The 14021-nt window shown below is 42.1% G+C and overlaps 1 protein-coding gene across 1 annotated transcript in view; it reads left to right on the top strand.

Annotated features, from left to right (window-relative positions):
* LOC105562918 overlaps positions 1-14021 on the top strand; it is an 86766-nt gene that overhangs the window by 40985 nt on the left and 31760 nt on the right. Inside the window, exon 3 of the mRNA XM_012014092.1 lies at positions 11723-11867. Within this exon, the coding sequence (XP_011869482.1) occupies positions 11723-11867 (145 nt within the window). The remainder of the gene's footprint in view (positions 1-11722; positions 11868-14021) is intronic.

Consider the following 14021-nt stretch of genomic DNA (forward strand, 5'->3'; position numbering starts at 1 on the left):
CATGAACGTGACTTCCATTGGTCCATAGACAGAATGCAAAACGTAGACTAAGCACGCGCTGCATACTCGCCATAAATGATCTTTCGAGATGACAATAAATCGACTATATTAAGTTTCGCATAAAATATGGCCCGGCACTTTCGGCGAAGTTACCGGAAGTAGGCGGTGATAGTCTGGAGGGCGGCAATGAAATATGAGGGTACGAAAGAAGCGTCGTTTTCCGGAAGTTGTACCGTAAGGTTGTTCGATAGCGAAAGTCACAGCGACAGACAACTCTGTCGCCGAGAACTTCGATGTACTAACGAGCGCGCTGGAACAATTCCGTGATATAATTAAGGAAGAATCTGCAGAACGAACAATTAGAAGGCATAAAATTTAAACTCGGTTTAAAAGCTCCCTTGAGAAGTAAAATCACGGAACGCGAAGTTTCCCAAACGCCGTAAGTCCTTTGGATTATTTTTCACTTACGAATGTATTATTGGACTTGCGTTTCTGCAGTATCATAATTTTCAGTACGTTTCATATTATTGTACGAATATCTTTATTGTTGCTGTAAATAGTAAATATTGATTTTTATTAGAAATAATTTGCCCGAACTTTGTTCTGCAATTTTTCTCACCCGCGAATAAAAAATACCGAGTTTTCCTTATCTATAAAAAAAAAGTTGCATTTTTTGAGAGAAAAATTAGATCCGCGGCAATCATATTCACGATGTACAAATTCTCGAGAAACACGTACTTCACATCACGTATATAAATCTCCATACTTCCGTGACACTTTTCACGTTATGCAGAGAAGGTGCTCCGCTAACGCTGACTTTTGCAGCGCGGCCGTCTGCGTAAATTCTGCTTTTTGACTTTGAGATTCAAACACAAAAATTGTAAATTTATGTAAAAAACTTCATCACCAAAAGTATTAGAAAGATAGCGTCTTTTCCGGTATCAACTTCCATAAAGTACGTATTATTACTTTATCTTGTTATTATTTTTCTTGCTTTAATTTGCATCTATCGACTATGTTGTGATAAGCGGAACAAAATCAACTGTATTTTTATATTGTCTATGTAATACAAACTTGATTCTTTCCAAATGAACATTTAATCGATGTCAATAACAGACTACTTGAAATCAATATCGGTATTAATGAAATTTACAACCGAGTATTGAAGAGATTCAGGCTTCGAACGTACAAATAAATAGCAAAAGTCTTTAATTAATGTGCAACAAACTTTATCCTGATAGAAACGTGATTTAAAACTTAATTCTAAGGAAATTTAATAAAATCACAAAAGAGTTGCTTGCATCGAGTATTTCACTGCTGCAGAAGCAATCATTCATTTATAAACGTTTAGAGAAATTTAATTTTATTCTTTTTCCATTTTCGGATTAATGGGCGCTGTACATATATTCTTGGGACACTCGGCGATAAAATTAATTATCCAAATGGTTTCCTCGGCAGAGGTAAGTTTCTCAGAAGTTAACGTAATGACAGACTAGCGTTCGCGAATACAGGGGATCTTAGCACCCGCATGGATGCCGGCCCGCATGTAAAACGGCACACTCCAAGAAACAAGCTGAGCGAACTGATTAGCTGATGGATCGCCCGACTGTCAGGACAATCCGGAATGTACCGACGGAGATGGGTTCGACTGAATCTGAACAATGGAAGTCCCACGATCTGCTGGAACTAATCCCGCCATTGTCGTGCTAAATTTCTGTACGAGATGCAGTTCCACGTAGTTCACTATAGTTAACTGATTGCTGTGTACGTATAGACCGTATCGTATATCTTAGGTACCATAATATTGCCGTTTAATTTAATTTACGAAGAATCTCGGGCAGCCTAGGATCTAATAATTGACAACAGCTTGCAATAATCGGAGAATATTGGTTTGGCTTTTAATGCAAATTCGCCGCAACTACGTTCGAGTTTATCAGATTAAACTCGGCTGTTTCGATTTCTTAGAGTCTCTTCGTGGTCAAAATGTCTCGAAAGTTCACGGGCAAAAGGAAGACAGTATATTCGTGCGATTTTTAGCTCTTGGCTCATTCTATTCCCAGCAGACTTTCCCAAATGAAATTAACCGCGCGCAAGAGTCATTGAAGGGAGGAAGACGCAAGTGGTTTCGAAGTACACGATCCGAGATTAGCCTCGTGGCTGCGCCGAAATTTAATTAATCCCCGCATAAGGAAAGAGTTTCCGGTGAGTTCTGTTCCGCTGCGAGTTTTCGCACCGATGGTGAGGAGGGCAGGCGTCTATCTGGCGCGGCGCGGCGCATTGGAGAGACAATTAGGGGAGTAAGCACGCGTAGGTCAGACAAAGTGCAATCCTGCCTCGATTTAACGAAAGAAGCTATCATTGAAGCCAACGGCACGCGATGCTATTTTTTTCCTGCCGGATCGCTTACGAGAATAAGGATGCAGAATGTTAGATCGGGTGACTTAAAGCGAAATCCTGATTGGTTCTCGTAAGCAATCCAGTAGGACAAGTAGTCGCGTAACGTTATGCGGCGCATTTGTTATAATGTTTGTTAATTACAAGCGGCATACGGCTTCTTCAATAAAGATATTTTTTTAATGTTCTTTTTATCGCTTCCCAGCAATCCTAGATCCTGCGCTAATGTCTTTCACATTTAAAATCACTTGTTTCCGTAGTCACGTGTAAGAATAATGTCGGGCGAAAAAATTGGAAAGCTAGGACGCGCGCTTTCGCACGAAAGCGCGAAAAAGAAAAACATGCGCGCGGCAAAACGCGGGTCGGCCGATGTATCCATAATTCATAGCGTTGACGGTTTGGCATAAACTAACCCGGATACTAATTTCCCGAGCTACTACATCGCCCGCGTCGCGCTGCGTGCTCGTTAGGAGAGAGAGAGCGGGCTCGCCGCGAGATGCAATTATGATAAACCGGGGGCGCCTCTTCCGAAAGCTTTTCAGGGCCCGGCCTGCGAGAAAGCTAGGCAGCGTAGCCGGCTCGGACTCGCGTTCATCTATCCCGCTTCCGGTTTCCTGTGTTGTGTGCGTTGCGCGGCCCCACGACTCCGGGCATCCCGCTGCCCTCCGATAAGCTTCGGGCTCGGGAGTGGATTCGTGCAAGGGCTTGCGATCGATCCCGCGAGATGAATGGCGGGCTGTTAAGCTTGTTGGGCCAATCGGGCACGGCAAGAGGCGATGTTGGTGTGTTGCTGCATTATTAATTTACTCCGCCGTAATTCCCGATTCGTTTGATTAAGATCTCGAAGGCTGCTTGTGTCGCAAACAGGCATATTTATGGCCGATGGTTAATGGCGATAAATGGAGGGCGATGTCTCGTGGTTAATGAATTGGTACGAATAATCGCAGCTGAGTAAACGCTCAGTTCATGACTGTGCATGATTACAATTGAAGTTTTCATCATTTCGTGCATTTTCGAGGCACGGATAAATCAAGTATGTTTTACGTGACGCGTTTACAATAATCCGCGTTGCGTCGAGAGCTATTTCGCAGGGATTAATTTATAAAAATTTGATGTTTACAAACTGCGAGACTTTTTACTTGAAAACTTACGACAGACATAGACAGGAGCGCTCATAAAATCTGCAAAGTTAACAGACGAAGAGCTTAGCAAAGTGATTATAACGTAACTTTAATAACTGTTTTGCTTGCCGCTGTACCAAAACTTTTTCGAGCAGCCCCAGCCAAGTATATAGCCAAGAACTTGGAGAGTTTGCGGCAATATTGTGACTGTAAACATTTTTCTTGCCTCGGCGTTCCGCGTCGGTCTGATAAATTCGCAAATGACGATTTGCATCGCGGTAATAACAGCGCGATCCCCTTTTCGCGCACGTTTATTTTTATCGAGTACCCGTTTTGCCGTAATTTACGAGCCCCCCCCCCTCCCCGCTCCCTCGGTTAATTATCACGCTGAAAAACGTCTCTCCTTACTGTCGCGCTAGAAAATTGCACTCGCGACGATCGGAGCGCCGTAGTCGCATTACGACACCGCTCCTCGTCTCGTCACAACGCTACGCTGTAATGGAAACTTTACGAAACGCCATTCCGGGAATAATAAACGCATTACCCGTACGTTCTATCTCCGTATTTATTTTCGCCCGGCGGCCTTTTAAGTGGCAGTATTTCATTCCGTTATTAAGCCGCGCTATCTCCCTCGCGCGCCCGCCGTGTCCACTCGCGAGCTATTTTATCAGATTAATTTTTTCCCCCGCGCAAATTTTCCCTGATGAACGCTTTGACGGATTAAAAGTTGAAATAAAAGTTCCGGGTCCCGCTCCCTGCTTGCTACTTCGGCGCTTTCATCCAACAAATTACTTTTACGTTTTCGGCGCGGCCTCGCCCGCTCTTTCTCACGTACGGGAAAGTGACGCGAAAATAAGATACGGTGCATATTTTACATTTCTTTCTTATACGCGTGGAGTTTAGTGACAATTTTAACTTTTAGCGTAAGCGAATGTGTCTGCGTTCGGTGATTAAAAAGTAAACGTGAAATATTTAAATCTTTGTGACATATTAATCTCAAGTGACATCAAAAATTTTGTGAATTTGAATTTCAAGTGACATCTTTAAGAAAAGACGTCATTACGTGCTCGATTTAATTATGGTTTCAGTGACTTCCTACATGTCACGTCGACAGGCTAACCCGATTAAAATTAAAGGAACAAATTGCGTAAAAAAAATTCTTACCAAATAACTGCCTTGTCCGCGTTATGGAAATAAGTGTGAAACTTTATTTGCTCGAAATTGACTGATAATAGAAGACGGGAATAAATATTCGATTAGCGAATAATATGCAATGCAACATTTGCATATAAAAGATTTTTCAGCGTATGTGTTATTCATGAGCCGAGCTTATCCGCGAAAATACCTCGGGCAATATTTATAGTAATACAAAATTAAAACGAAATTCTCCCACTGATTGTGAAATAAATAATATATCGGTTAGTTAAAATCCTAAATGAATTCTCCGGCCTATGAATACATTGCGCGAAGAAATTATATTCGGCTCTACGTAGGGAAAACGGCCGAAGATGACGGCGCGGCGTAAATATGATCGATACGTCGCGTGCGAAAAATATTAAACAATGATCGAGTGTTCGTACGAGATTTTACGCGTAATCGCGCTATCTATAAAGCGCGCTCGTCCAGCTGTAAATCATAATGCGTTTGCGTCATCCGCCATAATAATTTACCGTCAGGAAGGGCAATCCTCCGCGCGGTGGGCTATAATATTTGATTACTATCTATTAATTATGACTCGGCGAGGAGAAGTGTTTCACGGTTCTCTAGACTTCGGAGATCGATATCAGCGCGCGGTGCATCGTTGCGATAATTCCGGCTTATGGGATCATTAATTATAGAAGCGTCACCACCATAGTATCGCGTAATGTCTTGGACCCTGCTTCTGCGTCGCCTCTCGGTCGTGAGAAATTGGTCAGCGAAGTTTGCGAAACTAGCAGCCATCTGGATCTCATCGCTTTCGAAGTTTGCCGTAGCAGTCGTGGCAAAGGACGGAATTTGTGATCGCAAGGAAGAAAAGCTTCTGCCGCGTCGATAATGGCTTTCGCAAGCTTTTACCGGTGGGACGTTCGAAGATGCGTACGCTTTTTTTTTTTTCATTCAATTTAATAACTCGATCAATGCGCAAGTTGAATTCTGTAATTGTGCGACACTTTAAATTATCTTGGGTGACGTGATGAAAACGTAATGTTCCCTGTAGTTATTGAGGACTTTTCACGTTGATTTCCATTGTCTACGAAATACTTCGACGAATTTAAAAGAGGTTTAAGACCCGAACACAGAATGAGATTTTAACGGATTTTACATCGTAAAGGTACAAAGGAGATACGAATTCGTCTTGTTTACCGTCGCTCTACGTTTTTCGACAACCACAATAAAAGTACGGCAAAAATATGAAACTGCTTTTATTGCGCTTCATGGATCGATAGAATGCATCCTTGTTAGTTTCCGAGCTTTCGAACAAGAAAGCGATTCAATTCGAAGTACAGAAGCTCGATAGAATCGAGTTATCTAATAAATAAATTTCGTAAAGTCATTTATGATAAGTCAAACTTGCCGTTATACCGATGAAAAGACGTAATGAATTTTTGTCGAATCAGATTAGAAGCGAAAAATGATTACCGAAGCAATTGAAAAAAAAAGTAATGTCTTTTACTTTCCAAATATGTTGACGATAATTGCAAATACCGCAATTTAACTGCAGTTAAATATCCGCCGTACTTTACGCTAGGACGTCTTGTTTGAAAAATAATATCTCTCTCGCAGCGAACGAGGTAAATAACGCGGCGGTATTTCTGTCGGAGACGACTTTACACGAGTTTCGTATACGTCGTAAAATGCGTGCATTCGGCAACCGCATCCGAGATATAAAGGCCTTACGCGCGCTGTATGCAATTTATAACGACGGGAGTGCAATTTTACGTCGGCAATATATATGTGACCGAGACAAATTTTATGGAAAATATAATGGAGAAATATGAGCTCCTCTTGCAGCCATCGATGTAATATGTATTTGCCTACCATCTTACGAACATTCAGTTATTCTACGATTTCGCAAGTTATGTCATATCATTGTGCAAATATCCTCCTCTCGCTTTAATTTGTATCTACCAATTAACATTTATTTTCATTAACGTAACACGAGCCGTCTCTCGTTTAGAAAACTGGTTTTGCGACATCTACCATTGATTCGTGAATGAAAGCCACGATAAGTTTACGGATCTCTCCCTCAAACCAGCCCCGATGCGCGATAAATCTTTTCCCCAAATATTTTCTGTCACGTCGCTTAATACAGGGCTTCGTATTTTTTATATACGAACGGCGGCGGCGAATAGTTTTACAGCTCGGGGCTGTTTTCCAGGTCGAGATTTCAGACCGAGCTACATATCCTCGAAGGATCTCGTTGTTTGCACGCACGACAATGGTCTCTCCGCCGGCACTCGGCAACCCCCCTCCCCCCCCCATCCCCCACTTCCGAACCTCTTTGGAATCAACTTAGAACGGCATTGTCGTAAGCTCGCTCGAGGCCTTCTTTCGTCGACTTTCTCGTCGACGAAAGAGAAATTGCACCTTCGAGGCTTCGTTGGGGGATCCGTTCCATTCTCGCGTGATACGTTGAAAGTCATGTAAATGTAGATTAGGTGGTCCTCTTGCGGAGGTGGCCCTCCATCTCGCCTTTGCATCGCGGCATTGCCATTCAGCCGACGTTTTCCCCGAAGATGTATCTAATCTCGCACGATCTTTGAACTCGTCCTCGGACCTCTCCCCTTATTTCCTCTGTCCAACCTACTTCAAATCCCTGACTTTTGTGCGGCACGCGAGTCCGCACAAAGAGAGGCCCTTTCTGCGGTTTCTCGTATTTTTACCTCCCTGATAACGATAATAATTTCAGCACTGGACTCTATAGTCGGAATAAATCTGCTAAGGAGAGCGTAAAGGGATAAGATTATCTTGGATAGATCAATACTGTTTGACCATAAATGCCCGACGTAAAATGTTTAACGCATTATTCAAACGAGGGGAGGAACGTGGGGGTTTAAGAATTGATATCTAGAATTTGGTACTTGACTCAACAGATCTATATATGACCGTGCCAGCTCACTTGCCCTGAGTGTACGTCAACGGCATATCAAAGGGTATACCAGCGGCTCTATGCAGCTACAAGAGCAGTCCTTCCCGCTGCTGGCTTACGTCTCTACAGCTTGGCTGTCTGCTTGACGATGCAGATTACTTAACCCTACGTTTCGTGCATGATCGATGACTCTCGTCGTCGGAATTGACAAGTGCCCGTCCGGTTGACATGCGGTCGATCGGCGAGCACGTTATTAAACCGCCGTTCGCGTACGGACGCAATCCTAATACCAGACAGAGTACACAATTTGCCGCGCGCAAATAGACCCTATAGATCAGTCCGAGAGTGAATCACCGTGCTGCCTGCTGTATTGCCGATAATAATGCGATCGCAAATTAGACTGACCTCCAGCGGAGAGATACTGGCAATTAAATTCGACTGTGGCGTTTGATTGTCGTAATTGTTTACGGTCGGGCGTGAAAAGTTTTTCGCCGATAAAATTCATCGCCGACCGTCGACGTGTTGCGCCGCGATAAATATCGAGCTTGGGACAACGCGGATTATTGCAAATTCTGTGTCCGCAATGACATCAACGTAATTTCTCGCGCGTTTATCGCGAAAACAACGGGGGAGCCTTTCTTGGAGAAAACGCAGCTCGATCTGTGAAATTATTCGCGATGCATAGTAATGCGAGTCAGTACGTCGCGAGACAACATTGGAATACTCGAGCAGTTTGTTCGGTAAGTTATTTTTGTTAATCAGAAAGCCGCTCCCTATACAATCGATGTAATGTATTAGCATATCATTCAAATGCAAAACTGCAGTTGCGTTATTTTAATAAAAATAAACGGTTTGATCGATGGGATTTAATAGGTTGAATAATTGCAGAGTGTGTGGCTAATGATAATAACAATTTGGCGAGTAAAATGAATTTGGTGTATATTCGTCACGTTCTCGAAAACGTTCTCGAACATGCGCACGGTTGTAAAATATTTCAATGTATCAAAATGCACAAGTATCCAAGTGTAAAATACAAGAGAAATAATAATTCATCGTTCGTAACTGGCAGCGGTGAAATGAAATCTATGTCGTAAATTGACGCTATTGTCTCTTGACTTTATCAATTCTCTTTACAATTATTAGCGGCAAAGTTTGTGTCCCTGTATAACTGTAGACTTTATTCCGTAACTTTATTCCCGACCTAGTTTCTCGAGCAGTTACCTTTTTATTTTTCGAGAGCGTTATTTTACCTTTATTTCTTTTTCCCCCCCATTTCGTGTTATCTCCTAATACATTGCACAAGCACGCTGCCCTTCATAGCTTAACGACGAATAATATTTAACGATCGGCTTATCTTAAATTACTTTGTATATCGCGAGAAAAATGCATTGTTATAATTAGTGCGAATTAAATTATAAATAAATAAGCCTACCGTATTTATGCATTCACGACGTAAACTATACATTAATTCGTTTGTACGAGTGTATGAGAAAATCATACTGTTATCACATATTATAAAAATGATATCAAAATGTTTGCAATATCGATAATATGCCAAAATCGTGGCTTAAAAAAATCCGCAACTAAAGAATTTATTTAGGTCAAAAATTAAAGGCTGACTTTGTAATTTTGACATATGACTTGAGCAGCAAATACAATTAAAGAATTGTAGAAAATTTAATTTTGCAATTTTATGATTTTCTCATTGCACCGACGCGATATTTTCAATATTATACAATATAACTCACTGAAATAGCGATCCTTGTCCAGTCGGTTTCATCCGTCTCGGCTCTGAAACAATGAAATTTGCAATCACGATATGTTGATTATAGAAAATTATTTTCTATTAAAGTAAATCGTGAATTTTTTAACTCGCTATATAAATTTCAAAACGCGCGAATAAAATATATTTCTCAATTTTTTTCTATCTCATAGATTTCGTACAAAAATTACAGTGCTTTCCAATGTTAATATATATTAATAAGAATTTATTTTAATAAGAATCGCAAGTAAAGCTAAGCGAGGACGGAAAGTTCGTATCTTGAAAATGCCGTACAAATCATACTTGCATTTTTAATGCGAGCGCGCGGAGTTTCATCCAGCGTGCTGATCATTTCCGTTCATCTGATACGCAGAGATTTCGCTGTTGTTTTTGCCATATGGGAGATGGGAAAAAAGATGAAGCATAGAAAACGGTGGAGAGAAGGGTGGAAGGGTGGGAACTAATGATTGGAGCGAGAACGGATAATTAAATGCGGATTATCTCCGACAAAATTCAATCTCTTGTTCGCGCTAATTGGGCCGGGAAGAAGACAGTTATTAAACAGCTTGCGGGCAGATTCAATAATATTTTGCGATAACGAAGCCGGTGATCAAAGGGGAAAAAAGGACAGGAAAGGATGCATTTACGGTCCGCTCGAGCCAGAAATGCAGTAGTATGACTAACGCTCATCCGTTCGTCGCGCACAGCGCAACAAAGTTAAAATCTCAATAAAAGTTGTTTATGCGGAAGTGCATGTGCGGAATGTAATTTAAACTGTTATCATCGTGAAACTCCTTTCTCTTCCTCCCTGAATTTTCCACGGCACGAAATTACGATTTTCGCGATAGCAGATAAGGACGGCGCGATAAATTGCACGTTTTACGCGATCGCGATGCTTGTTAACGAATAAAACTTACTCGCCGCGCAGATATTTGATTTCTAAATAAAATGTACGAGCATTGGAAAATACAACGAGGCTTGCAAATTGCTTTCTCAATAAAGCAACAACGTTTGCATTTAGTTACCGCTGTAACTCTGTTATTTTCCTGAGCGTACTTGACTTTTCACGATACACCGCCAACACGGTCAATAAAAAGATAAACTGCTAAAAAAAAAATGACCCGTAAGAATTGTTCGCGTTATGACAGATGAATGTCATGTGATGAAGCCAATTTCGTCGAAATCACTGCGGCGACACTTCCGTGCATTATGCACAAATGGCAGCCGAAGCTGCGACACCTTCGCGCAACGAAAGACATTTAGAAAAAATTGGCGCTGCATAAAATAATCGATACGCGCGATCGACCACATTTTTTTTTCATCTTCGTGCAGCCGTTTATTTCCGGTTTCTTTCGCGTCCGTCGTGGGGGTGCAACAAGTGTTACGTTGCTCGTGTCTCGAGGCAAACGAGCGAGATACCGCGTTGCAAATCTACGAATAAATTTCTTGCTCGCCGACCACGGTCTCGTTGCTGCTGCTTGAATTGATATCTACGGCTCGTATTTCAGGATTATCTACTCGGATACGTTATTTTTGTTTTGCGTCAAGCTGCGCTTTAAGCCAGCTTACAAATGCCCCGGTATAAACTTCTAAAAAAAAAGAAGAAGAAAAGGGCAGAGATTCGCGCACCGTGTGCGGATAGCCGCTTTATTAAAAGTGCCCGCCATCTCGGGAAACAACGTTATTTGACGTTTACGCGGTCTTTTATAAGCTGCCATTCTGACTTGCGCCACGATGAAATTACGCTCCCCTTTCTCATTGCGACCCGATTCATAAAGTGCGAGGGAACGGTTAATGACATGTAAAAGAGAACATTTTTATTATTCTCGGTAATACGAGTGATATTACGGGCAATATGAGCCCACATTCCTCATTTTTCCCCCGTGCCTCTAAAGCTAAGAAATTTAAGAAGGCTCTCTTTTTCCCAATAACATTCAGTAGCAAATAACAACCAGCCGCGAATAAAAATGTTGAACGTAGCGATAAAAGGATTTATCGGAGAGAAAAACGGACACGCGAAGGTAGAGACGAAAGTACTCTGCGAATCAAGGATTAAAATATCAATAATGTTCAAGATTTCAAGTACGCAAAGTTTTCACGTCAAATTTACTTTTCCCTCGCAGATGTGCAGCAACATAAATCACATAGCCCGTGACGTTCCACGAACAGAATCGATTGGGACTTTTAGTCCATTGCGATATAAAACTATCCGCGCGTAAATCAAGCGCACGTCGTCCGCCCCATGTTCGTTCGATATCACGCTCGCGACATTTGCATCGTTAGCACGAGCGTCTGCAAAAAAACCCTTGCCTCTCCCCTCCCCCTGTCCCTTCAAGTGGCACGTACTCGACGAACGCAATTTTCTTTTGTTTCCAGGCGGACCTATCCTGCAGAAACACGAAGCAGACCGTGGGCGCGATTTACACGCGCACAAACTTCGTGACGTTGAAATACGTCACCGACGCCTGGGGCACCAACTCGAATGGCTTCCGCCTCGTCATCACGGCCGTCAAGGATCCGAGTGAGTATTTGTCGATGCGAACCATTTCCAACTTATTCGCGGGCCAATCGACTCGCTGACATGCAGCAATGCAGATCCGAATGCAAACGCGAAGCTCGAAATTGCAATTTTTCGATGCGTGTAATACAAGAGGGCGTATTATTTATATCGCGCACTTCTCTGATATCAATGCTCAAAAGTGGCATTGCGTGCGAAAATATACACGTCAATCTCGTACATGTCAGTCGATAAGCTCGCCAATAGATTTTTGCCACGAAAAATATTTCACGGCACGTGAAAACTCCTCTTTGCTTCGTTCAATTTAACGAAGAAACCCTTGCGCTTCATGCAATTAGTCTTACATTTTAGGATTCACTCGCCGATACACACACACACACAATCCCGACATTTGAAAAATACATTTCCGAGTGTACTGCTCCGAGAATAGGAATGTCGAATTCGTTTCAACAATTTCCATTCTTTTCTCCCGCGGTCGTTTTTATGCTTCACTGATTCTTTAATCCGCCTTTCAAGTTGTATCGCGGTCGCCGCGACCGACTCGAGATCTAAGTTTATCATTCAATCGCTTTTATTCATTAGCTCTCGAGCTATTAAATTTGCCTTTCAAATCCAGGTTCTTTAAAGCGCCGTGTCAATTCCTCTCCGTCCCCGAGATCGTATTTTCTCCAGCGACCACGTTTAATGCACGATTTCAGAGCGCATTCGCTTAACCACGCGATGAACCTCAATTAACATTGGAATACTCTATTCGTGCGATACTGCCCGTATACCAATGAATGACATCACAATTGAATCAGTCATCTGCGAAGCTGCATAGCTTCACGTATCCAAAAGCGAGCCTCAGCAAAGAGAACATTTATCTCGAGCATTAAGAATAATAATTCCATTTTCTAATTGAATTTCATTTTCCACTGATTTTCAATGTAGAAGGAATAAAATTACATATTTCTCATTTTTACATCGTGCGTGAAAAAATGACAATAAGATTATTTTAAAGTCATAGTTTTTTCGCATAAAAATATACATAATTTTCTCGTGAAAAAGAAAAGTGCATCGACACGATGCTTCTCGGTTTTTTTTTCCTAAAATTTCATCTATCACTAACGTTTCGCAAATGGACTTAATTGGGCCTTTACTATAAACTCAAAAAATATGCTTCGTTACAAAGTCAGTTCCGTAAAACTCGTGCAAGATAAACAACGCGCATAATTGACCAGTTTAACGGGCCATTTCCCAAGTTTTATGTGAGTTTGGCGAAACAAGCGTCCGGAGACCGTTTTACATTTAACAACGTGGTGAAAAGTTGGCGGATAAATATTGAATAAAATTTGTAATTGAAATAGGTGACACGGTAAGTGACGTCGTTATTGACGCGTCGCGCGGTCGACATTGGTTCGAAATTTTAATTCGACGACTCGATTCACGATTGACCGATCGTCGTTGCGAGATTTTTCGCGACGACAGAGGCGTGACGGTGCGTTAACAAGCGAATTTCAATTCGTTTTACTCTACGCGGATTTGTGTGTTTCGTACACTATATCGGCGCCGACATGTAAGTATCGTAACGCCGGTCACGAATCGCACCCGTGACATCGGGCGCGTTAATGAAGACTGATCTTGTTCGCGCGACAATTTTTCATTATGGAGACGCGAGATGCGAATCGTGTCGGCTCGCACGGCGACGATAAATGCCGCTCTCGTCGCTTCGTCGGCGATTTTGTCGAGCGGACCTCCGAAGCCGACAAAAGACCGTTAATAATACGAGGAACATTGAAATGAAGTGCTCCCACCTCGGCTGTCTAATACCGAGGAAAAAGCGTACCACATCGCTCCTCGCGAATCGTTATCTCGCCCCCGCTCGTGAGACCCGACGTAATATTTCCATGTAATAAGGTCCCTGAGAAACGAGCACCGGGGACAAATGCAACCGCTATATTTTTATATCTTCACGCCGGAATCCTGATAAAACGGATAGCCGCTCGACACCATTCCGCGCTCTCTTGATTACAAAATGTTGTTAAAATTACGGTTTAATATACTAATAACGTATTGTTGCACACGCCACGAAATCTAGGGTAAGCGAACCTATTTCGGAACACTTTTTAAAAAACTTGCTGTATCTTTTACATAAAATCTTCTAAAACAAATCTGATA

Source organism: Vollenhovia emeryi, unplaced genomic scaffold (genome assembly GCF_000949405.1).
Source record: "Vollenhovia emeryi isolate VEMERY1.0 unplaced genomic scaffold, V.emery_V1.0 DF939182.1, whole genome shotgun sequence".
Taxonomy (NCBI): domain Eukaryota; kingdom Metazoa; phylum Arthropoda; class Insecta; order Hymenoptera; family Formicidae; genus Vollenhovia; species Vollenhovia emeryi.